Consider the following 27,654-nt stretch of genomic DNA (forward strand, 5'->3'; position numbering starts at 1 on the left):
CAAAACACTTTTACCATAAGTGCATGATTTGTAAAAAGTGATGCATTTTCATGTTTGCATCACATATGGAAGTAAAATAATGACAAATGTTTTTGAAACAAAAAAGCTTGTTGAATTGCACTACTTGAAAAAATATATGCATTGCATTAACCCATACATTTGCTGAAATTCCTGCCGTTCCAAGAAGTCAAATGTTGAATTTTCTGTCGAATTTGAACCATTGAATTTGTAAAACGAAATAAAATGGACCGAAAATTGCCTGTCGAATATTACAGGTTGTATTTTTAAACAGAATGAATATTTTGGAAGTGAAATCTGAAAGGTGAATATGGATTATTGAATTTTTATTAATGAAAAAGTGTGTGAAATGTTTTGAATTGAAATATTCACAGCTTAAATATTCAACCATGTTGAATTTCAGCCCATAAAAATGCAAGCCCACTTTAAAAGCCCACTTTTTTTTTAATTTCGCTTTAAAAGTGAAAATGTGCAACTAGGGGTGTAACAATAAATCATGTCACAATAAAAAAATGCATCAATATGTATCGTGGATAGTGACAATATGTTTTGTGTATAGTTCATCCAAAATGAACATTTCTGTGAGAAAAAAAGTTTTAGTGTCAGTACATTAAATACTATGTTGAATATAATGTATAATAATGCAATGGGGGGAATATTTGTGGGTCCTGATAATGCCAAATGTCTGATGTTACCAGTAAAAAGTGGCCGAAATTATTTTAAATATATCTAGTCAGTGACAGAGATCAAGCATATTCGTCTAAAATAATTATGTGTTTTCATCTTCAGAATCATGAATATTGTTATTCTGGTGTCTCTATTGTCCTGATTGGGTTTCCAGCATTAAGTCCAAGCCTATTCATTTACACTACAATGTAATATCAAATTTAGCATTTTAATTAACAGTAAATTTTTAGTTAACCTTTTACAACATGTCTTGGAGTATCGCAATAATATCGTATCGTGAGTTCAGTATCGTGATTCGTGACATGAGGGTCTCATTACACCCCCAACGCAATATAATTTTGCAGAAATGATGCCACATGAAAGCATGTGTTTCAAATGAGCCCGTGTTGAGATGATCAGATCTACATCAGGGTTTCTTCTCACCACTCTGCCTCTTTTGTCCAGAGATAGGGATTTGCAAATGATAAGGGGTCCCACCAGCCCAGACGCCACGTCCCGAACGGGATCCACCGTACTCTGGTATAAGCGTGTGAGGCATCGTGGGTCGGCATCTGTGGGTCCGTCTTCTGCTGTCAGCTTCCAGAGGTACATCATTATCTCACCTGGTGGAACGGCCAGAGAGCGAAGATCCACCTGGTTAACTTCAACCCACAAACAGAGAAAAATGCGTTAATCCCATTAAAAGTCATTTGCATCCACTCTATTTGACACCAGAGTAATTATCATTAACAAAAAATAAAACCATATTTTTAGTTTTGATTTGTTCGTTGAAATAAAATAAACATTAACTGAAATAAAATCAAATGTAAACATCTTTTAATTGTCGAGGCAAAATATCTCAAATGTTCTGTTTAACTTGAAGTACTAAAATAACTAAAACTGAAATGTAACTATAAGACATATTTAAAAATAACTTTAACTAGTTTTGAACTCATTTTATTCAAAATTTAAAACAATACATAAATGGAAAATATGAAAAATAAATTGTAAGAATATAACGTCTCGTACCTTGGTTTGTTGTCTTCAAAGGCTGAACGCTGGTCAGGCCATTTGGATAAATGTTGAATGGTCGACTGGCCTTATTTTTAAAAATAATCTAATAGAGATATACAAAAGAGTGTATTTCAGAAAGCTTTGAAAAAATCATTACCTCAAATTTAGGTAACACTTTGTTTTAACGTGATGTAGTCACACGTTACAACATGTACTTACTATAGTATTAACGGTAAATTATGCATAATTACAAGTAATTAAACCAAACCCTAACCGTAACTCTATAGTAAGTACATGTAGTTAATTAACTTTACTCAGTACTTGAGTACTGAGTATTTGAGTAAGTTCAATGTAAACACATCACCTTAAAATAACGTGTAACCCAAATTTAATTGTTTAACAATAAGTTCAACACTTTAAACACTTTATTTGAATCTTGAATCATTTGTTCACTCAAATGTGTCACAATATAGATGAAAAGATCCACGATTTTAAATATGAAGATGAACTGTCAGTTATCTCTCACCGAATAGTAATTTCCAACTCTCTTCATTGAAATGCAAAAGAGAAACCAACATATTCTTTCTCTTTTTGTGCTCCATGAAAGAAATACAGGTTTGGAACAACATAAAGGTGAAGAGATTTACATTTATGCATTTGGCAGACACTTATACCCAAAGTGACTTACATTTCATTGTTCTTGCTTTCCCTGGGAATCGAACCCATGACCTTGCATTGCTAGTGCCATTCTCCTGTTATGACAACATTTATGGGAAACCATTTTTTCGTATTTATACTGATTTTTGTATTTTCCCAACTGAAAATAATTGCCCACTCTGGTTACTTTATGATTAATAAATACTAACTAAATACATTTGTATGTTTTCTAATACATTTATTTCATGCACGGATTCTGGCAGCACGGTGCCATCTGTGGGAGACCCTTAGATTGTTAGCCAAACAAAGCCCCAAATATGAGTAAAAATCGGCATTGAAACGGTGTTACTCACCAGTTGCCCGTAAGTAAAGGATAATGTTCATCCAGCCGGTTGTTATCTCAGAATAAACACTGACAGGGTGATCAGGACCCCAACGCAAAGGGGGTTTATTCTGAGATAACAAAACCCAAAGGGGGTTTATTCTGAGATAACAAAACCCAAAGGGGGTTTATTCTGAGATAACAAAAACCAAAGGGGGTTTATTACATTACATTATTATTATCCCACATATACATTATCCCGCTTATTACACAGTTATTCCACATAAGTAAATAATTAAACACGAAATATTGATCTGAGTCTAAATATTATTAGGTCTTTAAATGCAAAACTTCCATGGAGAGAGCAAGTTTAAACTAAACTAAATACGGTATACAGTCATAACGCTTATTATACTGCTCAGTCTGCATTGCATGGTTGTGAGATTGTGACATGTGACCCTGGACCACAAAACCTGGGTCACATGGGTAATTTTTTTTACATTTATTTTCTTTGCACATCTGAAAGCTGAATAAATAAGCTTCCCATTGATGTATGGTTTGTTAGGATATGACAATATTTGGTCGAGATACGACTATTTGAAAATCTGGAATCTGAGGATGCAAAAAAATCAAAACATTGAGAAAATCTCCTTTAAAGTTGTTCATTTATGTTCACGATTGTGCTGCATTCACTCACAAAAATAAATATTTTATATATTTATGGTAGGAAATTGACAAAATATCTTCATGGAACATGATCTTTACTTAATATCCTCATGATTTTTGGCATAAAAGAAAAATCGATCATTTTGACCCATACAATGTATTGTTGGCTATTGCCACAGATATACCCGTGTGACTCGAGACTGGAGACGTGATCCAGGGTCACATATACACACTTAGTGCGATCATCAAATCGCAGCTGTTGTGATGTAACCGTTTCATACCTGAAACTTATCTCCCACTTCCCCTCTGAGCTCTGGACCCATCAGCATTTTGCCGGTGGTTTTCTTCTCAGTGAAGGTCTTGTCTGTGTACTCGACGAAAGCCACCTTCTTATAAACCGCACCCAAGCGCTGAGGACCTTTTCTGAACCACTCAGATTCTGCTGCTGATGACTTTGAAGGCCTGAAACATGCAAATCATCATTAGTTTCAATGAGTTTCACATTCATTCGTCTCAGGACATGCTCACAGTCGTACCGGTCGCCGCTTTTAGATGAATAGTCCCAGTCTATCTCCTCCGCAGCGATGTAATGGACCCACACTTTAGGTCTTCCCTTGGCGCTCGAGCGAAGCACGGATACAGGGCCTCCTTGCTTGAACACTATGGAGAACATGTTGTCTTCATCCTCCTCCGGCTCATTCTCATCAGAATGTACGACATATCGTTTGTCTGGGATTGGGCCCGCCAAAGGTTCAGGGCAGTCCTCAACAGTGAAGAATGCATTCATACCAGCTGGAGAGGAGGATTAAATTGAACATTAGAGAAAAATTAAAACAAAGTCTTGATGTTGTTTGAGGCTCTACTAGAACAGGTTTTCCTGCTTGAATGTTGATTATTTTCCTCATATTCTCCATTGTTGCGGCTCCTCTTTTCCCAGTCTGTCAGTAACGCTCTGTTTAGTTCCTGTCTCTATGAAGCCCCTCCTTCTGAAAAGCACACTGTGCTCTGATTGGTCCACTGGATCAGTGCGTTGTGATTGGTCGAGCGCTTTGAGTGTGTTTGGGAAATGTCCCGCCCCTTCCCATAACCGCCAGTTTAACACACTACTAACTAACTCAACCAGACCCCCCCCCCCCCCCCCCCCTTTATTCTGCGTATGAATTGTGACGTGTTCGTTCCCGGAAGAAACTCAAGACTACAATGGAGGCGTTTCAGGGAATTATGAAACATCAAATTTCGCTATTTCACTTAAAACATCCAATTTAAAAAGAGACAATGTATAACGTAACTGGCCACAAGTATGATCTTTTATTCTTCTGAAGACGTCTCATGTCTCATCAGTAACTATAACACAGCATGCTTCCTATTCCTAATGAAGCTATTTGTGCATAATCACTAAGATGTAGTTTACTTTATCTCTTTTATTGTCTTTTAACTTTTGAAGCTCTCTCTAGCCGAACATGTTGCAAAAGTTACACTATACCGTTAGATTAAGATTTCTTAATGCTTTTCAAAGAAGTCTCTTCTGCTCACCAAGGCTGCATTCATTTGATCAAAAATACAGTAAAATCAGTAAAATTGTGAAAAATTATTACAATTCAAAATAATTTGTTTCTATGTGAATATATTGTAAAATATAATTTTAGCCCTGTGATCAAAGCTGAATTTTCAGCATCATTACTCCAGTCTCCAGTGTCACATGATCCTTCAGAAATCACTCTAATATGATGATTTGATGCTCAAGAAACATTTATGATTATTATCAATGTTGAAAACAATTGTGCTGCTTGCTTCATATTTCTGTGGAAAATTTAATGTACATCACCCACTTCACCTCATCGGCATTGCCTTTATTTTATCTTACTAAGTACTGATGATATCCGGATGAGAATTATTACAGTACAAATTCAAAACCTTGTACATCATGTTATTGAAAGAGTCTTACCGGTCTGATGAGAGTGGATCTTGCAAGAGATCAGAAACTTCCCGATAGCGGACGGCTTCATCAGGGCCGTAGTGAAGGTCATGGGGGTCATCTCTACGGTTACTCGCTTATGGTCGAACACCTTCAGGGTGTGTCCTTCAAACTGGATGCTGTGGATCTCTGGGGTGGAGCCGAGACCAATAAGATGCCAGGACACCGGCGGGCTCTTCTGGCACACGGTTAGACCTGATGAAACACGAGCAGAGATACAGAATACATTTGAGAATTACAACATGTGAAGTATAATAGAGGTCGACCGATAGTGGATTTCACCGATACCGATATTTAGGTTTGACCGTATATACCGATAACCAATTATTAAACCGATATTTTTTTTAAATGGAGACTGGATTAAAAACTAACATAACACTCCCAAGTCACGCGAGCGTGCTATGGAACCCGAAAATAAAGCCGAAGGGCATTTTCGGAGGACATTTAAACATCCGCAGCATTGTTTCAAAGACTGAGCAGATTGAACATTTGTTAACGGACTCAAATCTTGACTATCTTTGCTTAACGGAAACTTGGTTGACTCCTACTATCCCCTCTTCTATAGTGAAAGTGTCGGGATACACCTTGTATAGACGCGACAGAAACAAGGGTAAAGGCGGCGGTGTGCTGATTTACGTAAAAGATCACATCCAAAGTAAACAACTGGACATCAGTGATTGTAACTTGGAGTGTGTGGGGACTACTATTACTTTATCTCCTCAAATGACTTTCTGTGTATTAGCAATTTATCGACCTCCTAAAGCTACTAATGATTTCTTTATGTCTCTTGGTAACTTACTTAAACAATGTGATGGAAAAGAAGTCATTCTTTTAGGTGACTTTAATTTAAATTGGTTTGAGAAATCATGTAGAAACAAACTTAAAGAAATAACAAAATCTTTTCAAATGACACAACTATTAAGTAAACCAACTCGTATAACAAGATCTTCTCAAACCTTAATAGATTTAATACTGACAAATAAACCCGAGAGAATAATTAAAACTTATAATCTAATCACAGGCATGTCTGATCACAATTTAATCCTAGTAGCTAGAAAATTGATAAAAACAAGGTGTAAGAACGAAAATCCAATGAATAGTAAAATGTGTATCGCATTCATTCCAAAGAAAGATTTACAACTGGTTGAAAAAGATTTAAAACAAACAAAGTGGGCAGACATCCTGGAGAAAAAATCTTGTGAACAGGGCTGTCGTGATCTTATGTTTGCTGTAAATAACATCATAAGCAAATATACAAAAAATAAGCAAAGAAAGCGACATGCAAAACGAAATCTGCCATGGTTCAACAAAATTATTTGGGATATGATGAAAAAGCGAGATGTGGCGCTAAAAACATTTATAAAATCAGGACTAACAACGGATCGATTTGCCTTTACAAGTCAAAGAAATAAAGTTACAGCTGAGCTTAGAAAGGCCAAAGCCAGTTTTTTTCTTGAAATCATTACAAATGCACAAGGTAATAGTAGAATGATATGGAAAACTATTGATAAATTGATTGGAAAAGAAAAGTCAAAATGTGAAAATATTCGTCTCAATATTAATGGAAAAATTATTGATGATTCTTTGGCAATAGCAACGAATTTTAATGAATATTTTTTAAACATTGTCCAAAAACTGGCTCACAATTTTCAAATTGTTCATCCCCCTCTCATAATCAGTGACGAATCTGATTTTAATCTTAGCTCAATAACTAAAACTAAAGTTGAAAAAATAATTACTGACCTAAACAGCAGCAAAGCAAAAGATATTTATGGACTTGATACTTCTTTTCTGAAACAATATAAGGACATCTTCTCTGATCCGTTGACAATAATGATCAATCAATCGATTAGTGAGGGTATTTTTCCAGCAGTCCTAAAACCGGCGATTGTCACCCCTATATTTAAGTCTGGAAACAAACATGACATGAACAATTATCGTCCAATAAGCATCCTCCCAGTTGCGTCAAAAGTGCTCGAGAAGACGGTGGCGGAGCAACTTACCACCCATTTTGACTCACAAGCTCTTTTAAATCCAATGCAATTTGGTTTCAGACGGAAATACTCGACAGACTCTGCCTGTTGCTATTTCCTGGAAACTATCAGGGCATATGTGGATCAGGGAAGGGTGGTGGGAGCAGTCTTCCTTGATCTGCGTAAAGCTTTTGATACTGTCAATCACCAGATACTCTACAGTAAATTAAATCAATATAGTCTCTCTGAGCACACCCAGAACTGGATAAGATCTTATTTGAGCGACCGACATCAGTGTGTACAAGTGAATAACATCCAATCTGCGTTTAGAGCCACCTCGATGGGAGTGCCACAAGGGTCTATTTTGGGACCCTTGCTTTTTAGCATCTATATAAATGACCTCCCTAGAGTGTGTTCGGACGTTGACGTAATCATGTACGCTGATGATACGGTGATCTTCACCTCTGGGGAAAACGAGCTGGAGGTTGCTGACAAATTATCAAAAGAGATGCAAAAAGTGGCAGAATGGTTGCAGACGTCCTGTCTGACTTTAAACGTAGATAAAACGGTCTCAATGTTTTTTTCAAATAAACGTAAATTACAACTAACTCAAGAAATTCAAGTTAATGGACAAAAAATTAAAAATGTAAATGAAACAAAATATTTAGGTCTAATACTTGATTCGAACCTTGGTTTTAAAAGTCACATAAAAAAACTTGGTAATAGATTGAAATTTAATTTGATGAACTATAAACATATGAGAAATTCATTAACTAGGGAAGCCTCAAATATATACCTTAATACTATGATTGTCCCACATCTTCTGTATTGCATGTCTAGTTGGTCTCAGGCGTGTAAAACATCGTTAAAATTACTTGAATCGTTATATAAAAGGGCCATAAAAATTCATGATAAAAAGCCTCGCCAGTACCATCATTGTAAAGTACAAAGTAAATATAATATATTGAGTTTTGAAAACCTCATTAAATATAATCAAATTTCTGCTCTATTTAAAATTATCCATAATATCGCTGCTCCTCCTTTGAGAAAATTTGTCACACTAAATTCGGAGAAAATTTCTAGAGCCACACGGTCGACAGCCAGAGGAGAGTGCAGCGTTCCAAGACGTAGAACCACATATGGTCAACAATCGTTCTCTTATAAAGCAGTGAGCCTTTGGAACACTCTTCCAAACGAAATTATTTCATGCACAAATTATAGTACTTTTACACGCCTGACCAAACAATGGTTATTATCAAAGCAAATCTGTACGCACTGAATGACTGTGATATGAATGATGTAAATTGTGAGTGAATGAGTGATAGATTTCTTAAGTGCATAGTGTTTTTATGATGTGAGTGAAGTAATGCTTCTATGTATTATTCTGTATATATTTTATGAATTTTTGTAAGTATAATATCAACCTGTCCAGGGACTGCAGGTGGAAATTAGCATTTTTTGCTATAACCTGGCACATGACATCTCTTCTTTTTTAGACTAATGTTGTTTGTGCATTGTCCCTGATCAAATAAAATAAATTCAAATTCAAATTCAAAAAAGCAAAACAGTGCTGAACTGAAATGTGCTAAATGAAATAAATTTATAAATATGAATATATTAAAATGAGAAGTTCTACAGAAAATAATTTAAACATTAAAATATTACAGGTCAAATGTGTGTTTCTTTAGCTATAACCTAGAAACCTACGTACATTTTCATAGGTAACACTTTGCAAGTCCCATTTGTTAATGAGGATGTATTATAGCTTTCATGAACTATATGCATTATGCAATATACAATACACGTTTTTACTGCATGTATTAATATTTGAGCAATACAATTGTACCTTGATCATTCATGTTAGATCATAGTACATTAACTAAGGTAATAACAGATAAAGTTAAAATTAAAACTCAATTTCAAATGTACTACTAAATGTTGAAATTAACAAACAAATAATTCTTCCACAACATTTTTTAACCTTAGTTAATGCTAAAAATGGATTCTTATTGTAAAATGTTACCATTTCATATAAATCCAAAGAGTCATGCTTAAAGATGGCCATATTTAAATATCTACAAAGGCCAGAGCATTAAAATTACATAAATGTAGACATATATTACATGTATAGTCTTTCACAATGTTGAGAAAGCACCAGAAAAATTATCGGTGTGGATTTTTGCCGATAACGATAGTTCCACCAATCAACTATCGGTACCGATATATCGGCGAAACCAATGAATCGGTTGACCTCTAAAGTATAACATGTCAACTCAAAACAGTTAAATATTATCAATCCTGTTAAGAATTTGTTCACCCCAGTAACAAAAATAAGAATGCATAAAAATGGAAAGAAATGTTTTCTTTGTGAATATATAGTAAAGTGTAATTTATTCCTGTGATCAAAGCTGAATTTTCAGCATCATTACTCCAGTCTTCAGTGTCACATGATCCTTCAGAAATCATTATAATATGCGGATTTAGTGCTCATTTATTAATAATGGTTCTTATAATTACAAATATTGTAAACTGTTTTTGCTGCTTACGATTTTTATGGATACTGCACTTTTTCATCATTCTTTGATTTAAAGAAAGTTCAAAAGAAATATTTTGTGACATTATAAAAATCTACTCTACTGTCACTTTTGATCAACTGAATGCGTCTTTTTGGTGAATACAATTATTTCATTTCGTTAAAAAAAAAAAACTTATTTACATCACAATTTTGAGTGTCCACAAAAATTAAGCAACACAACTGTTTTCAACATTGCTGAAGGATCATGTGACTCTGAAGACTGGAGTAATGATGCTGAAAATTCAGCTTTGATCACAGTAATAAATACAATTTACTATATATTCACATGGAAAATTGTAAATATATTTCACAAATTTCATTTTTTTATTCGAATAAATACAGTCTTCATTCAAAAACATTTAAAAAAAAATCTTAATTATTCCAAACTTTTGACCAGTAGTGTAAGAAGTAATTTGGCACCTGGTAATGTAGAGTTGATGTATCCATTGATGGTGTGGTACTGGGTTGGACTGGGTGTTTTCTTCAGTTTGTCTGCTCTGCCCAGTTCCTGGTACCAGCTCTTACTCTCATCGAAGACAGCGAGAAACAAAATAAACTCTTTTGCCTTCCGCTGTCTCTCCTCCGTCAGAGCCTCTGAAAGAGTCAAATGTTACAGGACATGTCACGTATTTACCAGCAGTCTCATTCAGTACAAATCCTCAGTGGTTAAAGAGGACCTTTTAAGTCTTGATATTGTTTTCAGGCTCTACTAGAACAGTTTTTCCTGCTTGAATGTTGATTATTTTCCTCATATTCTCCATTGTTGCGGCTCCTCTCTTCCCAGTCTGTCAGTAACGCTCTGTTTACTTCCTGTCTCTATGAAGCCCCTCCTTCTGAAAAGCACACTGTGCTCTGATTGGTCGGCTGGATCAGTGTGTTGTGATTGGTCGAGCGCTTCGAGTGTGTTTGGGAAATGTCCCGCCCCTTCCCATAACCGCCAGTTTAACACACTACTAACTAACTCAACCAGGCCCCGCCCCTTTATTCTGCACATTAATTATTATAATGAGGAATATTTCGACGTGTTCGTTCCCGGGAGAAACTCAAGACTACAATGGAGGCGTTTCAGGGACTTCAGAAACTTTGGAGTGACTTTGCAGAGCTTTTTCACACTAAAGAAAGCTGAACATGTAAAAAAGCATAATAGGGACTGTGATTTTTTTATATGTACATTTCTGAAATACATAACTTAGACAGTTTCCTCAGATAACAGATCGTTCTCTAAATTGTAATGTGTATTTTCTGTAAAGCTGCTTTGAAACGATGTGCATTGTGAAAAGCGCTATACAAATAAATGTGAATTGAATTGAACTGAAGGAACCTGTTAAAAAAAAGCATTTAAACTGACATTTTACTTCTAAATTGATATGTTTGACACATACAAGCAGAACATAGTCACACCTGTTTTACAGATCAGCAGAGCCCCGACGAGTCCGCTGTTGAAGTCTCGCACGATGTCCACCTGCGATGAATAGATGTAGGTGAGGCACTCCGGGTCTGATGTGGTTGGTCCGGAGTTGGGGGAAATGTCCCACACGTACTTATAGTATCCGCCAGGAGGCACTGCATCATCCGCTCTCTCCGGAACAGAACTGGAGTCCTCGTACCCCGCGCCTGAAAAGCAGAAGGATGTTGAGGTTTATCTTTACACACTAAGGGTTTTTAAACCGGTCAGGATATTGCTATACATCTCAGGATATTGCTTTCATTTTGCTTTCCCGGGTAAGCCCAGACTTACCATATGTTGGTTTATGCAACTGTCAAAAGGGAAATCACATGTTCTTTAAGCACTCCTGGAATGTATTAGCATCTCCAGTGTTACAAAACAAATTCCAGAATTCCAAATGGAATCTATAATGATGCTGTGATGCATTCCAGGCACTGTTTTCCCGATACTGGAAAAGTTAATTGTGCAGTCTGGAATTAATTATCCTCCTTTATGCTTTTTAACTATTCCTTCCTTAAAGGGATATTTCAAAAAGTAAGAATAAATTCTGATGCTTCATAACAGTATAGCAGACTACAAAAAAAAAAAAACACTAAAATGCATATAAATATCAATTGTCACTATATCTCCAATGATATGTTTTTGTAAGATGATACTTTAAGGGATTTTTCACCGCTGGGAAGATGAATGTGTATTTAAATTGAGTCATTTATGTAGTAGAAATGTGAAATTATTTTAGAAGTTGGTGTCTTCTAGACTGAGAAAAGCCAGAAAATGTATTTTTGGCTCATGTGGATGAAAGACTACAACTCCCAGAATGCACTTGCTTCGCTGCCCTACGAGGACACGCCCAAGCCACGCCTACCAGTTACAGAGGGCAGTATCGGGAGAAATGATACAACTAGGCTACTAGTCGACTCGAAACTGAAAAGACGGCGTTTTATGGTGAGATCCCCCTATGGGCGGGTTGAACACATGCGGGACGAGCTCCTCCTACTGGCTGGAGTCTCTCGCCTCTGGACACAAAAGCCTCTGATGAGCTAAATGACGATTTTTGCGTCATCTGAGGATTTTTTCCAGACACACAATACAGAAATCTCTCGTCTCAGGGGGACATGAGGGAGGGAAGCACGGTCACTCGAGAATACTACCGGGTTTCTACTGATACAAAGCTAATCCGTGAAGTATCCCTTTAATCCCTGTTCTAGCTTCTTGCGATGGCTAGCACTAGCACTTCTCACGTTTATTCCCTCTTTAAGATGAATCGCTTGTTGTATTCCTCAATTGTAAGTCGCTCTGGATAAAAGTGTCTGCAAATGTCTACTGAATTCCAAGAAGATGAATGCAAATCCGCAGCACATTCATTCAGATTTACCTTCCGATTGTTTCCAGTACGGAACACCGATGGGAGAAATGCTGAAAGACTGTGAGGCGAAGTTTTTGAAGTGCACCACAACCCTGTCGTTCACCACTGTCCTGATGGTCGGGCCTTGAATACCTGGAACAGAAATAAATTAACATTCTCTCCAAGTTAATTCGAAACATCGTAATGTTTTTCATGAGAAGCAAGGGTTTATACTGACCAGCCCATGGAGGTTTTGACTTTGGTGTTGTAAAAGTGGAATCGGTGTATTCCGTATATACAGCCTTGGTGTATTTCTGCACACCAGATGCAAATTTCCTGTTAAAAATAAATAAACTTTAACTCGCCATCTATACAATACAGTGCAATACAACACAATACAATGCAATACAACACAATACAATGCAATACAACACAATACAATGTGCGCAAGGAGTAATCTTGTAATGCAATGCTAAATGTATGCAGTTTGGTTTCAGAGTAAATTTCGGTTAATCACAAAGTTCTTCCCTCTAAACTGTCTTAAGTTTCAGTTTTCATCTGGAGCTTTAGCAGGGATATCCTCATATTTATCAAATAGAGAACAATGTGTAAAAATTAAAGGTGTAAATTACATTATATAATGGGTGTACCCCAAGGTTCAGTGCTAGGTCCCTTATTATTTATTCTGTATATAAATTGAAAAACCAAACCATTATCATCATTGTAGGATCTTAGAGAAACATAATTATTTGAGTTGTGACAATTTACATCTATTTACATCTATAGGTCTTTTTAAATTGAAACTATTTTTTTTTATCAACTCTGTAAACATTAACATTGCAGTTTAATTGATTATTAATAAATAAAATAAAAAAGGGTAAGGGTTAGGCACTTAGTTGTGATGGGTAAGGTTAGGGTAAGCGGCTAGAGATTGCATTGTGTCAATGAAAGTCCTCATAAAGATAGATGTACAAGAGTGTGTGTGTGTGTGTGCATGCGTGTGTGTGCGTGTGCATGCATGTACCAGTCAAAAGTTTGGAAACGTTACTATTTTTAATGTTTTTGAAAGAAGTCTCTTATGCTCATCAAGCCTGCAGTTAAAAAAAAACAAAACAGTAATATTATGAAATATTATTACAATTTAAAATAATGGTTCTCTTTTTTTAATATATTTTAAAATGTAATTTATTTTTGTGATGCAACGCTGAATTTTCATCAGCAAGTACTCCAGTCTTTGGTGTCTTATGATCCTTCAGAAATCATTCTAATATGATGATTTGATACTCAGTTATTATCAATGATGGAAACAGTTGTGCTGTTTAATATATTTTTTTTGGAATACTTTTTTCAGGATTCATTGATGAGTAAAACGTTAACAGCATTTATTCATAAAAACAGCATTTATTCAAAATAAAAACATTTCTAACAATATAAATCGTTACCATCACCTTTTATCAATTTAACGCATCCTTGTTGAATTAAAGTACTAATTTCTTTAAAAAAAAATAGTTATTGTTCCCAAACTTTTGAACGGTAATGTATATTGTTACAAAAGATTTCTATTCTAAATAAATACAGTTCTTTTTAACTTTTTATTCATCAAATAATCCTGAAAAAAGTATCTCAGGTTATAAAAAAAATATTAAGCAGCACAACTGTTTCCAACATTGATCATAAATCATCATATTAGAATGATTTCTGAAGGATCATAAGACACCAAAGACTGGAGTACTTGCTGATGAAAATTCAGCTTTGCATCACAAAAATAAATTACATTTTAAAGTATATATATAAAAAAAAACCATTATTTTAAATTGTAATAATATTTCATAATATTACTGGTTTTTTTTTTTTATTTATTTATTTTTTTTAACTGCAGGCTTGATGAGCATAAGAGACTTCTTTCAAAAACATTAAAAATAGTAACGTTTCCAAACTTTTGACTGGTACTGTATGTTTTATCGTACGTAGGAACAGTTTGTGTTATTTTATCATTTATGTTAGTGATGACCTGCCAAGGGAATGTGGATGAAAATCAGCCTTTGGGTAAATCTGGTACAAAATGCATGAAATGGAAACATTTATGTTAAAAATTGTACATGGTCCCTTTTCAAATAAATGAATAAACTAAGCTTAACTAATGTAATTATACCAGACATGGTCTTTTAATATTCCAGTGTTGACTTCTAGTAACAGAATGTTCTATGCCTCATAAAGGATTATCTATTGCAAGAAATATGCATATTCAGCAAATGATCCGCTGCGGTTTCACACTAACGAACTGTTATCACACTCTGTTCTAAAAACACCAAATCAAAGATGTTTGTTCTGACCGCATGCACTATTCATAGACTGAAAATCACTACTATAATATATCAAATATAAATAACTGCAATCAAAAAGTAGGCTTCAAACGATCAATCAAGCTATTAACTTATAATTAGAGACTTTGTTCACTTTTGGTTATGCTCTGTTTAACTGGGAGCGTAATTGAATTTTGGACAGTCCTCAAAGTTTTTTGCCTTTGAATGTTGCTGGACTGAGTCCATGTCAACTAATGAAAAAGATAAAACGCTTTCTTCAAAGCTGTTTCCTTATTATACTGACATTATGCTTTATGGTCACATTCCAGTTTACTCTCTGTTGTGTTTTTGAGAACACCGTGTAAAAATGTTCATAAAAGATGCATGGTTTATGTTAAAACTAGTGCATGTAATTGTTACGTGTGCATGATAGTAAAAGTGCCCACCTCTGGTTTGCAGAAGGATCTGTTGTGTCTGTAAACACATATTCCCACTTGGTTTCCACTGCTGCGATGAAGAACTCCAGAGTCTTCGCCAGGACACTGGAAGACTTCAGACACGCTGTGAGGAAGAGGAGGAACGGCACAACCTTCATCACTGGAGCTCAAGTTAGACACACGCTGACTGAATGAGATGCTGGGATGCTGTCAGGACTCATATAACTGAGAAGTGTTTAGGGAGGAGCTTAGAAAGAGAGAGACTGAGAGAACGTTCATGATGAGGGTTTGAGTCATAGGAAGAATGATGTAAGAAGAGAAAGAAAGGATGATGGATTGCGGTGTGTAGGGTTTTGTAAATTCCTATTTTTACCGCATGAAAAGCAGAAATAGCACTACAAAATAGTCTTCATATTTACTTCATATTTAGTTGCATTATCACTGGAAACAATTTTAAAGCAGATGTTCTTCATTTTTCTTCACCCAGGACCAACAATATTTAGTTTTTATCTGAAACCCACACTTACAAAACCCTAAATCCGTGCTTTTTGGCTAAAAATAACTCCAACATTGGAAAATACAGATATTATGAAATATCTATTTTAAATCGAATGAAACTATTACAGAAACCACAGAATATGGAAGTCTTAGTTGTGGCTGATTATCAAGTTTTTCCAAGGAAAGTTTCTGAAAGTAATTGTTTTAGGTATTGACACATAAATTGAATGGGATTATTGTAATTTTGGGGTGTTTTTTATTGTATTATATAGGCTAGACCTATTTGGCATAAACTATGACAGCAAAGCTTTGTAGAAAGAAAACATCTGACTAAACAGTACTAATAGGTTATATACTTTTTGTGAATAATAGTTTCTAAGCAATTCTCTTTATGAATTAATCAGTGTTGAAGAACTACTTTCCCTCCAGTTCTGAAAGAACCTTCGTTGGGTTTTATTGTAATTTAATTGGTAAATAATTTCTCGTTACTTTTCACATGTCATACAACACATTCTGTGATATTTTCATCTTTTGATCTTGAGCTAATTGGTGTCAGACGGTCAATTAAACCGTGGCACGCATCACCTGAGGAACTGGCAGCGCGCAAAGATATTATTTCTCAAAAAACAAAACGATATCGCGGAATGATATTATGGGACCTTTTTCACAGACTGGATTAACGCGATTCTTCTAACCTATGGTTTTAACGGTCATCAGCTCCAGTAATCATGCAACGTTTTTTATATTTTCATATAAAAAAAAGTTTATGTACATTTATAACACTAATTACAAGAAAACTTGTAAACGCTGCTGTGAGTGTGTTTCTAATACAGCGGGTGTGAGAGTGACGGTAAATATGACATATTTCCCTCTTCTGACTTTCGTTATCAATCTCTCTCTATTTTAACACTTTTTTCCTGACATTGAACATTGTTACGGCGCCCCCTAGTGGACATTGCAGTAACGGGACGGGAGCACACAGATACAGAAACGTGAATGTGATTGGACGTCCTCACTCACCTGATTAACCCGTAGACAGAACAGAATTGATTTTGTTGAAATTCGCGCCAGCCGGGACGAGGTGGCCGAGTGGTTAAGGCGATGGACTGCTAATCCATTGTGCTCTGCACGCGTGGGTTCGAATCCCATCCTCGTCGGTGCGCGATTTTAATCTTGAAAAACATGTAGACCTGGTTTCACAGACAGGGCTTAGATTCAGCCAGGATTAGGCTTTAGTTCAATTCAGGACTTTTAAGTAGCTGTTATTAAAGAAAAAAATTACTGGTGTGCATCTTGAGACAAAACAATGGCACCACTGACATATTTTTAGATATGTCAGTTCAAGTTGCTTTTTTAGTAAAAATGATCTCAAACATGCATTTTAGTCTGGGACTAGACTAACCGGGGGTTTGTCATGACAGAAAATTGGGAAAATCCACCTAAAAACTTCTGCATATTAAAAAGAAGAAAGGAGAAAAGGATTTAACTAACATATATCACCATACTTTCCCAGTTGGTTAATCACAGTACACCGTGACAATTTTTTTTTTGTATTACACATTTTCTGTAATGTTTTGTTATAAATATGCAAATGAGGCATTCTACAATTAAATGTGCACTAATTTGTATACATCTCCTGAACAGAAAGCTGGAAACTATTAAGAGATTTTACAGAAGGGATTTTGGACATTTCTCTTTTATCACTCCATAAATCAGAATATATATATATATATAGATATACCGGTATACACAAACCCAACAGTAAAAAAAAAAAAAAAACTTTAACATATAGATAGGATAAAAACAGGAAGGTTTGATGGACAGAAGTGGACATTTCTGGATCAGTGCACAAGAGAAAAACTAATTTTGATGGGGAAAAGCCTTCAAAGATATGTATTATAACTGACAGTGAAATCTACAGATGCAAAATGCAAATAGAAAAAGTGTAATAAAATAAAGTTTAATGTATATTTCAGATGTTTTAGAGAAGCAAAATAGCCCAAAATCTCAAAATTTACCAGTGCATGAAAAAAAAAAAAGGTTCATGCCTTAAAATTCTCAATTTAAAATGTGAGGTTTGTGGATTTTAGTCCATGTCTATTAACCCCGCACTTTTCCTGTCTATTTCTGTCACCCCCCTTTTTAAGAATAGACATTAAAATGCACTATTCAAACTTAAATGGTTGCAATTCAAGAATGCTTTGGATTATAGACCTAAGGTTTAAAGAAAACACTCAGCAGATTATTGCTGAGGTGAAAGCACTTCAAAAAATGAAAGTATGAAAAAGTTATGGAAGTTTAAATTTACAGTAAATCAAACATACTGTACTTAATATTTTTTCTTTTATATAAAATATATATTTTACAAAATATTTTTACTATAAAATTACTATAAAATCAAAGCCATAACCAAGTTGTGTTCCAAATTTGAAGTTGATATCACAAAAATTGAAGTTCCCATGAGATTTTGTTTAGGCTTAATACCACAAATAGCCACCGGGTGACATACATTCCACTGAATTTAATTGTATGTATTCTGCCGTAACAAATTAATACATTTCTGTCCAAATATCACTTCTGTCACAAAATATGGAACCTTGAGACTCAGACCTTTCTGACAATGTTTTGTCAAGATTAGAAAAGGTTTTGATCATAAATTATGAAACATGATGACGCCCAAAAGGGGAGGAGCCAGATGAAATTATTTAGAGTACCGTTTCTATGGTAACGCAAAGTCCAATTTCAAAACGGTTTCACAGGATGAGTTCGTAAGCTTTCAAATGATATCTAATTTATGCTAACTAATAAAATATGTGACGTAAAAAAAAGATATATTTTAGAGGATAATATATATATTATACTTTTTAGAGGATAATATTTTTAAATTTTGTATCGACAAATACTAGATTATATGTTTTATTATGAACTTTTAGCATGAAAACCAGTTTCAATTACTGTGTGCGTCGACTTTTTGTGACAAAGGTCAAAGCTCCTGTTATGATGTAGATTTTTTGAGGTTCACTATTGTCATAAATTCATCTATTAGCTGCTACTGTTCCTACATAATTTGTAACAAAAACAAAATATGTCTCTTAAAAAACCCTTCGATATGTCCTAGCTAAACTCTAAATAGGAAATATGAATACATACGTACATCTGTCAGTGTGAAGAATGAGGAGAGACAAATATAAATAAAATCATCTGCATTTTGAACCACAAAAAAATAATAATAAGACAAATACATTTTTTCCCCTAATAATGGTCACAAATATTAACACAAAATGACATTTACTGGTTCATCCTAAACAATTGTACTTATTACTTTTTAAATGTACATTTAAAAAAAAAAAAAATGACGACAACAACTTGTCACATGACCAAAATGAAAATAAAACGGCATGATTAGTTTTTTTCATGGCTCTCATGATTTGTTTTTTAAAAACACGTTTAAAAGAATACAAAAGACATAAAATTCTTCTTCATCACAAAGTCCAGTTATCAAAAATAGAAAAACAAAACAACGACAAAAAAGAGAATCCTAAATATTTCTCAAAATTCACCTCCATAAAAATATAAAACATACAAACACTGACTTGCACACACACATGAACACACACGATCCTCACAGTCGGGACGGAGCGTGCACTGAGATCAAGTCATTATGTCAGAAGTTTCTCCTCAGTGAGACTGAGAACTGATGTCTTGAACATTATGTGCGGTTGAGTCCATGAGCGCTTTCTCTTTCTTCTTTTTCTGGACAATAAAAGAGGAGTAAAAGTCATTTACTCACAGAACTCAATCAATCCAAGAGAGATTTATTACAGAATGTCAATTACAGAATCATAGCAGAAGCATAATTAACCCTGTAAAGCCTGACATACTAAATAATAATAGCAAACACTTTAGATATACAGTCAGATATACAGTATATTAGTCCGATTTTTATTTTAAATGGAACAATTTTGGAACCTTTCGACAAAATCTAAACGAACATGTCATGAAATGAAAGGCAATAATAATCAGCAATATGCGTTCACACACTTCACATTTGAATGTTTCAATATGCGTTGACACAAATGACTTTCTGTGAATGTTTCATTGATATTACACTCAAGGCTGGGCAACGATTAATTGCTTTCATTTTGCTTTCGTTTTCCCGGGTAAGCCCTGACTTGCCATATGTTGGTTTATACAACTGTCAAAAGGGAAATCACATGTTCTTTAAGCACGCCTGGAATTTATTAGCATCTCCAGTGTTACGAAACGAATTCCCGAATTCCAAATGGAACCTATAATGATGCTATGAATTCATTCCAGGCACTGTTTTCCCGATGGTGTAAAAGTTAATTGTGCAGTCTGGAATTAATTATCCTCCTTTATGCTTTTAAACTATTCCTTCCTTAAAGGGGGTGGGGGGGTGAAATGCTATTTCATGCATACTGAGTTTTTTACACTGTTAAAGAGTTGGATTCCCATGCTAAACATGGACAAAGTTTCAAAAATTAAATTGTACGTTTGAAGGAGTATTTCTGTGCCAAAAATGCTCCTTCCAGTTTGTCACAAGTTTCGGAAAGTTTTTTTCGAGTATGGGCATGTGTGACGTCAGATGGGGCGGAATTTCCTTATACGGGTCCTAAGGGCACTTCTCCCGGAAGGGAGACCAGAGCGAGAGAGCGAAAGCAGTACGCCCATCAAAGCGCTATGCTCGGCTTTAGGGAAGTCAATGTCACCAAAGAAGTGGGTTTTTGGTTGCCAGGGCAAGACAACCCTGCACAGATTCCCAAAGAACCCAGCGTTAAGGGACCAGTGGATGGAGTTTGTTTTTCCAGAGCATCAACGGAGTTGTGCAAGTGTTCTTGTTTGTTCCCTGCATTTCGACGATGATTGTTTTATAAACAAAGCCCAGTTCGACGCCGCTTTTGCAGATCGTCTAATGCTTAAGGATGGAGCAGTCCCAACGATAAAGGTTCACAGTCGTGCGTTGGAACCGCAGGCAGTGAGTAAAACTGCTTCAAATGTCTGTGTGTTGTTAGCTATCGGCGCGTAAGCACAGCTTTAGCTCCGCCCACACGGCACGCCTCCAGCCGCTCGTTTTTTTTTTCCGGAAAGACTCGGTACAGCCTATCTTTCTTTTATAAATATAATAAAACTAAAGACTTTTTGGAGATATGAAGGATGCAATACTACTCTATAGGTACTCAAGATTAACAGGAGATTGACTGAAACTGAGTGTTTCACCCCCCCTTTAAAGGGATATTTCAAAAAGTAAGAATAAATTCTGATTCTTGTAGATCTTCATAACAGTATAGCAGACTACTTAAAAAAAAAAAAACTAAAATGCATATAAATATAAATTGTTATATCTCCAATGATGTGTTTTAGTAAGATGATACTTAAAGGGATATTTCACCGCTGGGAAGATGAATGTGTATTTAAATTGGGTCATTTATGTAGTAGAAATGTGAAATTATTTTAGAAGTTGGTGCCTTCTAGACTGAGAAAAGCCAGAAAATGTATTTTTGGCTCATGTGGATGAAAGACTACAACTCCCAGAATGCACTTGCTTCGTTGCCCTACAAGGCCACTCCCAAGCCACACCTACAAGTTACAGAGGGCAGTATCGGGAGAAATGATACAGCTAGGCTACTAGTCGACTCGAAACTGAAAAGACGGCGTTTTATGGTGAGATCCCCCTATGGGCGGGTTGAAGACATGCGGGACGAGCTCCTCCTACTGGCTGGAGTCTCTCGCCTCTGGACAGAAAAGCCTCTGATGATGATAAATGACGATTTTTGTGTCATCTGAGGTTTTTTCCAGACACACAATACAGAAATCTCTCGTCTCAGGGGGACATGAGGGAGGGAAGCACGGTCACTCGAGAATACTACCGGGTTTCTACTGATACAAAGCTAAATGCTAATCCGTGAAGTATCCCTTTAAAGGATTAGTTCACCTCAAAATGAAAATTTCCTGACAATTTACTGACCCCAATGCCATCCAAGATGTTCATGTCTTTCTTTCTTCAGTGGAAAAGAAATTAAGTTTTTTGAGGAAAACATTTCAGGATTTTTCTCCACACAATGGACTTCAATGGCAACCAAGATGTTGAAGTCCAAATCAATGCAGTTTCAAAGGGCTCTGAAGTGCTTCAAAGGGCTCTGAACAATCCCAGCTTAGGAATAGGGTCTCATCTAGTGAAACAATCGCGAAAAGGTAGGTTCAAAAAGGTAGGGAAGGGTGAAAAATCTCATTTTCTCTTCCAACTTCAAAATCGTACGACATCTTTGTTTTAATATATTATTATTATTAAAAAAAAAATTTGTGACCTTTCCAAAGTGATGACGCAATACATGGCGCGTCACAGACCAGCACAAGACGAACAATTGTGGTTAAAAAGTATATACATTTTTATTTTTTTTAGAAAATGACCGATCGTTTTGCGAGATAAGACCCTTATTTCTCGCCTGGGATCGTTCAGAGCCCTTTGAAGCACTTCAGAGCCCTTTGAAATGGCATTGATTTGGACTTCAACATCTTGGTTGCCATTGAAGTCCATTGTGTGGAGAAAAATCCTGAAATGTTTTCCTCAAAAAACGTAATTTCTTTTCCACTGAAAAAAGAAAGACATGAACATCTTGGATGGCATTGGGGTCAGGAAATTTTCATTTTGAGGTGAACTAATCCTTTAAGTGCTAAGTAGTTTTAATTGTGGGAGGCAAATATATAACAGCACATAAAAAAAGTAATTCTTGCATTTACTTACAAAACGACATGTATCACAAGCTGAAGGAGGACGCTTTTAGAATTACACTAAAAGACTTAAAAAAAACGATCAATCAGACGACAGAAGGCATGTAGTAGATTGTGTTCAACAGGATTTTCAAATATGATACGGTAGGCTTTATAGGTATTTTCTCTTAGTTTTTGTTGTGGAAGAACAGCATTTTCTTTAAAACAGCATCATTCTGAACACGCAATTTACGAAACCAACCATCAGTCCAGCAGTTTTACCTTCTTGTGCACGACCAGCTCCTCAACTGGAGCAGATACAGGGACGATTCCCTCTGCTTCCTCTCCTCTCTTCTTCTTCTCTGTACATCATTTCAGCGTGAGAGGGAACATTGGAGAAGAGATTGAAGGATGCCGTAAAAAAAAGCCATGTCAACACATGCATATCTTTTAATTACTCACTTTTTTTCTTCAGGCTCATTGCAGCTTCTTCTTCTTCTTCTTCTGGTGGTGGAGGAGGTTGAAGAGCATCTGCATTTTCACCCTTCTTGTTTTTGCTCTTGACTTTGTCTTTCTTGGCCTCTGGCGCGGCGGGAACGTCACAAGCTTCCTCCATTTTGTGCTTTTTTTTTTTTTTGGACAGTGTGTTTAGCTCTTGACTGGAGGTTTCCTCATTTTCCAAGCCATCGGCAACGTCGTTTTGAGATCGATGACTTTTCACAGGCGAAGGAACGTCATGCTGGATCTCCACGCCATCAGCAGCCATCTTGCTTTTCTTTTTTTTCAAAGTGCTGTTTGCAGAGTCGAGCTGAAGGAGATCAGCATCCGACGGGACCGTTTTGGGCTTTTTATTGCTAGTTTCCACCTCACCAGGTTCTTTCACGACTTTAGCCTTTTTAGATGGTGTTTCAGACTCAATTGTTTCTGAAATGCTTTCAATGGTCTTAAGTTTGACTTTTTTAGATGGTGTTTCAGACTCAATTGTTTCTGAAATGCTTTCAATGGTCTTACATTTGACTTTTTTAGATGGTGTTTCAGACTCAATTGTTTCTGAAAGGCTTTCACTGGTCTTACTTTTGGCTTTTTTTGATGGCGTTTCAGACTCAATTGTTTCTGAAAGGCTGTCAATGGTCTTACATTTGACTTTTTTAGAAGGCGTTTCAGGCTCAAGCGTTTCTGAAATGCTTTCAATGGTCTTACGTTTGACTTTTTTAGATGGCGTTTCAGACTCAATTGTTTCTGAAAGGCTTTCAATGGCCTTACTTTTGGCTTTTTTTGATGGCGTTTCAGACTCAATTGTTTCTGAAATGCTTTCCATGGTCTTACTTTTGGCTTTTTTTGATGGCGTTTCTGACTCAATTGTTTCTGAAATGCTTTCCATGGTCTTACATTTAGATTTTTTAGATGAAGAATTGGGGTTAACGGATTCAGATGTTTCTTGGTCAATCTCAGAAGGAACTTCAGTTTTCTTGGCTTTACCCTTCTTAGAAGGCGTTTCATTGGGAACGGGCTCCGCAGCACTTTTAGACTTCTTGTTTTTCACTTTCTTTGTCTCTGATTGGTCCGTCGTAAGGCTGGTTTCTTCACAGTGAGTTTCCACAGCAGCTTTCTTAACTTCTTGAATATTTGAGGGACTGTTGTCAGTTTCAACATCACTGGCCTCAGAAAGGCCTTTCTTTTTTTTAGTCTTTTTCGATGGAGTGTCAGCGCTGCTGGTTTCTGAGGTACCGTTATCTTTACGAGCATTTTCCTCAACCTGCTGTGAAAAACTATTACATGGTTCAAAATGAACTTTTTTAGGAGTCCTAATGGCTTCTGAATCTGATACACCAACCTCTTTAGTTCCTTTCAAAGGTCCGTTAGTTTCATGATGTTCCTGTGTAGTTTTAGATTTAGTTTTTTTGGTGGTCTCAACCACATCAAGAGATGCTGAGATGCTACTATTTTTCTTATTTCTAGTCTTTTTCTTGACTTTAGAAACTTCAGCATCTTCGTCTTTCGGCTTTTCTGAACTAGTCTTGGATGCATCGGTTGTTACAGAAATGTCCTCGGATTTGTCCGTCGCTTCGTTTGCTGGCGTATCGGACTTTCCCTTCTTGGCTTGGTTTTCCTCTTTTGTTTTTTTTGTTCTCGGCTTCCTTCTCGCCCTGCTCCTTTCTGGGATCTTCCCAAAAGATTCATCCAAAATTGAAAGAACGTCCATTTTCTCTCTGTCGACGTCTGGTAACAAAAGACAAACTTTTATGATTATATTCCTGTTTGAATCTTATGAAAACACAGCACGTTTCACCCTTACATCACAAAATGAATGGGAAATACACTGCCCAGCCAGAAAAACAAGAAAGTTGCTGTTTGGGTTTAAATAGACAAATGCTTAAGTGTCTATGATTGGAATATTATCGCAGTGATTATTATGTTTGTAGTGTCACGGCTGGCTCACAAGCATGTTGGATAATGATCAAAAAGGAATAACATTTTTTAAAGTAAGAATAAAATAGGAAAAAGATTAAACGAAAACGAAACAAACAAATGAAAAAAACCTATTGTATCCGTTGGCGTTCTTAGTATTTTTCCATTTCTGCTGCGGAAGTCTATGGCATTGGCAGCCCATGGAACCGCTTGTGAGAAAGTTATGAAATTTGGCACAAAGATAGAGGACAGTCTGAACTGTCATCATAGCAAATTTGGAGTCTCTAACTCAATCCCTCTAGCGCCACCAACTGTCCAAAGATGCACTCATGTATATGCTTTTTGAACCATAAAGGCTAGAAACAAAATTCCATTTTCCTCATTGGCTCGAGACGATTCGATTGAACACTATGACGTCATTCTCGTCATGAAACGTTTTCCGCAATTTTGAATTTTGTGGAAAAAAGTATATTTTCGAACTCCTCTTAGGCTGTTGCTCCGATTTTCACGAACATTTGACCAGATCATAATCAGACCATGCCAACAAAAAGTTATGGAACTCAAGGTTTTGTTAAACCGTTCATGAAAAATGACTATTTCTGATCTCTTTGGCCAAATTTTTTTATAAAAAAATAATAAAATATCACATAACTGACCTCTTTATGATGTTACAAAAGATTATATTTTCAAATAAATGGTGTTCTTTTGAATTTTGTATATTCATCATAGAATCCTGAGAAATAAAATGCATCAGTTTCCACTAAAATATTGCCAACATTGATAATAATAATAAATGTTTCTCGAGCAGCAAATCATCATATTGGAGTGATTTCTGAAGGATCATGTGACACTGAAGACTGGAGTAATGATGCTGAAAATTCAGCTTTGATCACAGGAATAAATTACACTTTACTATATATTCACATGGAAAACCGGCATTTAAAATAGTATTAATATTTCACAATATTACTGTTATTTTTGATCAGCCTTGGTGAGCAGAAGACATTAAGAAAATCTTACTTTTTATGAAAAAGAGCTCAATTGTCTTTATGCAAAGTATATATAAGACGAAACAATTCACAAGTTGATTTTGGGGTTTGTGAGATTCATCCATCGGCAGGACAAGGCGTTATAAACTGAAGCCTTTCAATGCTTTCTATTCATTTTTTTCTCACCTGAAAATTCAGAAAGCAGTTTCCTCCACTTATCCACATCTAAACTGGAGTCCGAGTCGGATTCATTCCCCGGATCAGCGGCCGATGGAGGAACCAAAACATCTTCTGAGCTGGAGTTTTTTCTTTTCCTCGGTTTAGTCCCAGTTTCACTTTTCTTCTGTTTCTGTGCAGTGGAGTCAATGATGAATATTTCAGGAGACTTTTGTTTGGTGAATGAATAAAACATTTCGGTCATGTTTAAATCAAATACCGTTGATTTTCCCGCTGTTCCTGAAGTTTTAATGTTGCCGACAGGTTTTTTGGGATTAAGTCCTGTACACACACACACACAGAAACAAACTATAGTTCAATTCAATTCACATTTATTTGTATAGCGCTTTTCAAAACACACATCATTTCAAAACAGCTTTACAGAGTCCACATTACAATTTAGAGTCTGTTATCAGAGGTAACTGTCTAAGTTATGGATTTCAGAAATGTACATATACAAAATCACAGTTAGCAAAAAAAATTAATTTAAACAATGTAATAATTTAATGCAGAAACAATGAGCTCAGTGAAGTAATGAATACTTGTTTGTTAACAAATAATTATGACATTCAGAAAAATTTAGTCAGATTATGTTTACAGCTGTCAGATAAAACACACGTTACACAATATGAAGGTGATATTAAAAGCAATGGCTCGTTTACCAGCAGAGGGAGCTGTGATCTTAGACTTGGTTCCGGTTTTCTGTCTTTTTGCTGGACTCTGGAGCTCAGGAGTTTCAACACCTGCGGATGCGAGGACTTTAGGTTACTCAATATTAGTGAGCCCCTTTTGAATTATCAGTGCTTATACTAATATCTAGAAGGCAGGATAGTCAGAAGAAATCAGTAAATGGTGATAAACATGCTTGATTTCCATCAAAACAGGCTGGCAAACATTCATGAACGACAGGGATTTTCAATCTTTCCCATGGACCACCAAACATGATCATCCACAGGACACCCCCCACCCCCAATCCATCTTAAAATATAAAAAAGGCAGCTATACCTTTTATTTCCTTGTATAGATCCAAATAATACAGTGAAAATGTATCATGTGTAAAATATCGATTACAGTGCATTTTTTCTACTTACTGTAGGATGCATTTTTATTTGTGTGTGTGTGTGTGTGTGTGTATATATATATATATGCTATTTCTTATTTTTTTTATCAAATTATTTTAATCAACTGTATTAATTTATTGTTTATTTAAGTTTAGTTACCTTATGTTTTTAATTTATCTTTTACATTTTTACACTACTTTTATATTTATTTAAATAAAGTTTTATTTATTAATTTAGTGTTAATTTAATCAAATGTATTCATTTAATTGAATCAATTTTTATTTATTTATAAGTTATTTTAATATAATGCATTAATTTATTATTTCTTAAATAATTGTTTTAATCAAATTTATT

The 27,654-nt window shown here is 35.6% G+C and overlaps 2 protein-coding genes across 7 annotated transcripts in view; both read right to left on the reverse strand.

The window, feature by feature from the left end:
* Positions 1-15,631, reverse strand: part of f8 (coagulation factor VIII, procoagulant component) — a 34,366-nt gene extending 18,735 nt beyond the window's left edge. The window contains exons 1-10 of one of the 2 annotated variants that reach the window (XM_079892119.1): positions 15,408-15,629; positions 12,897-12,994; positions 12,689-12,811; positions 11,268-11,480; positions 10,287-10,460; positions 5,289-5,513; positions 3,880-4,135; positions 3,625-3,805; positions 1,714-1,801; positions 1,129-1,346 (exon numbers count right to left, since the gene is read on the reverse strand). In XM_079892119.1, coding sequence (XP_079748245.1) covers positions 1,129-1,346; positions 1,714-1,801; positions 3,625-3,805; positions 3,880-4,135; positions 5,289-5,513; positions 10,287-10,460; positions 11,268-11,480; positions 12,689-12,811; positions 12,897-12,994; positions 15,408-15,556 — 1,725 coding nt within the window. In that variant the 5' untranslated portion in view covers positions 15,557-15,629. Of the gene's footprint in view, positions 1-1,128; positions 1,347-1,713; positions 1,802-3,624; positions 3,806-3,879; positions 4,136-5,288; positions 5,514-10,286; positions 10,461-11,267; positions 11,481-12,688; positions 12,812-12,896; positions 12,995-15,407 lie in introns of both variants that reach the window. The other variant, XM_079892120.1, reaches the window with a different exon arrangement.
* A 3,454-nt stretch (positions 15,632-19,085) lies between these two features.
* Positions 19,086-27,654, reverse strand: part of tcof1 (treacle ribosome biogenesis factor 1) — a 9,710-nt gene continuing 1,141 nt past the window's right edge. For 2 of the 5 annotated variants that reach the window (XM_079892657.1, XM_079892656.1), the window contains exons 4-9: positions 26,902-26,982; positions 26,460-26,521; positions 26,210-26,372; positions 23,088-24,845; positions 22,908-22,987; positions 19,086-19,649 (exon numbers count right to left, since the gene is read on the reverse strand). In XM_079892657.1, the coding sequence (XP_079748783.1) occupies positions 19,575-19,649; positions 22,908-22,987; positions 23,088-24,845; positions 26,210-26,372; positions 26,460-26,521; positions 26,902-26,982 (2,219 nt within the window). In that variant the 3' untranslated portion in view covers positions 19,086-19,574. The remainder of the gene's footprint in view (positions 19,650-22,907; positions 22,988-23,087; positions 24,846-26,209; positions 26,373-26,459; positions 26,522-26,901; positions 26,983-27,654) is intronic. The other 3 variants (XM_079892658.1, XM_079892659.1, XM_079892660.1) reach the window with 2 other exon arrangements.

This window comes from Squalius cephalus (assembly GCF_949319135.1).
Source record: "Squalius cephalus genome assembly, chromosome: 14".
Classification (NCBI taxonomy): domain Eukaryota; kingdom Metazoa; phylum Chordata; class Actinopteri; order Cypriniformes; family Leuciscidae; genus Squalius; species Squalius cephalus.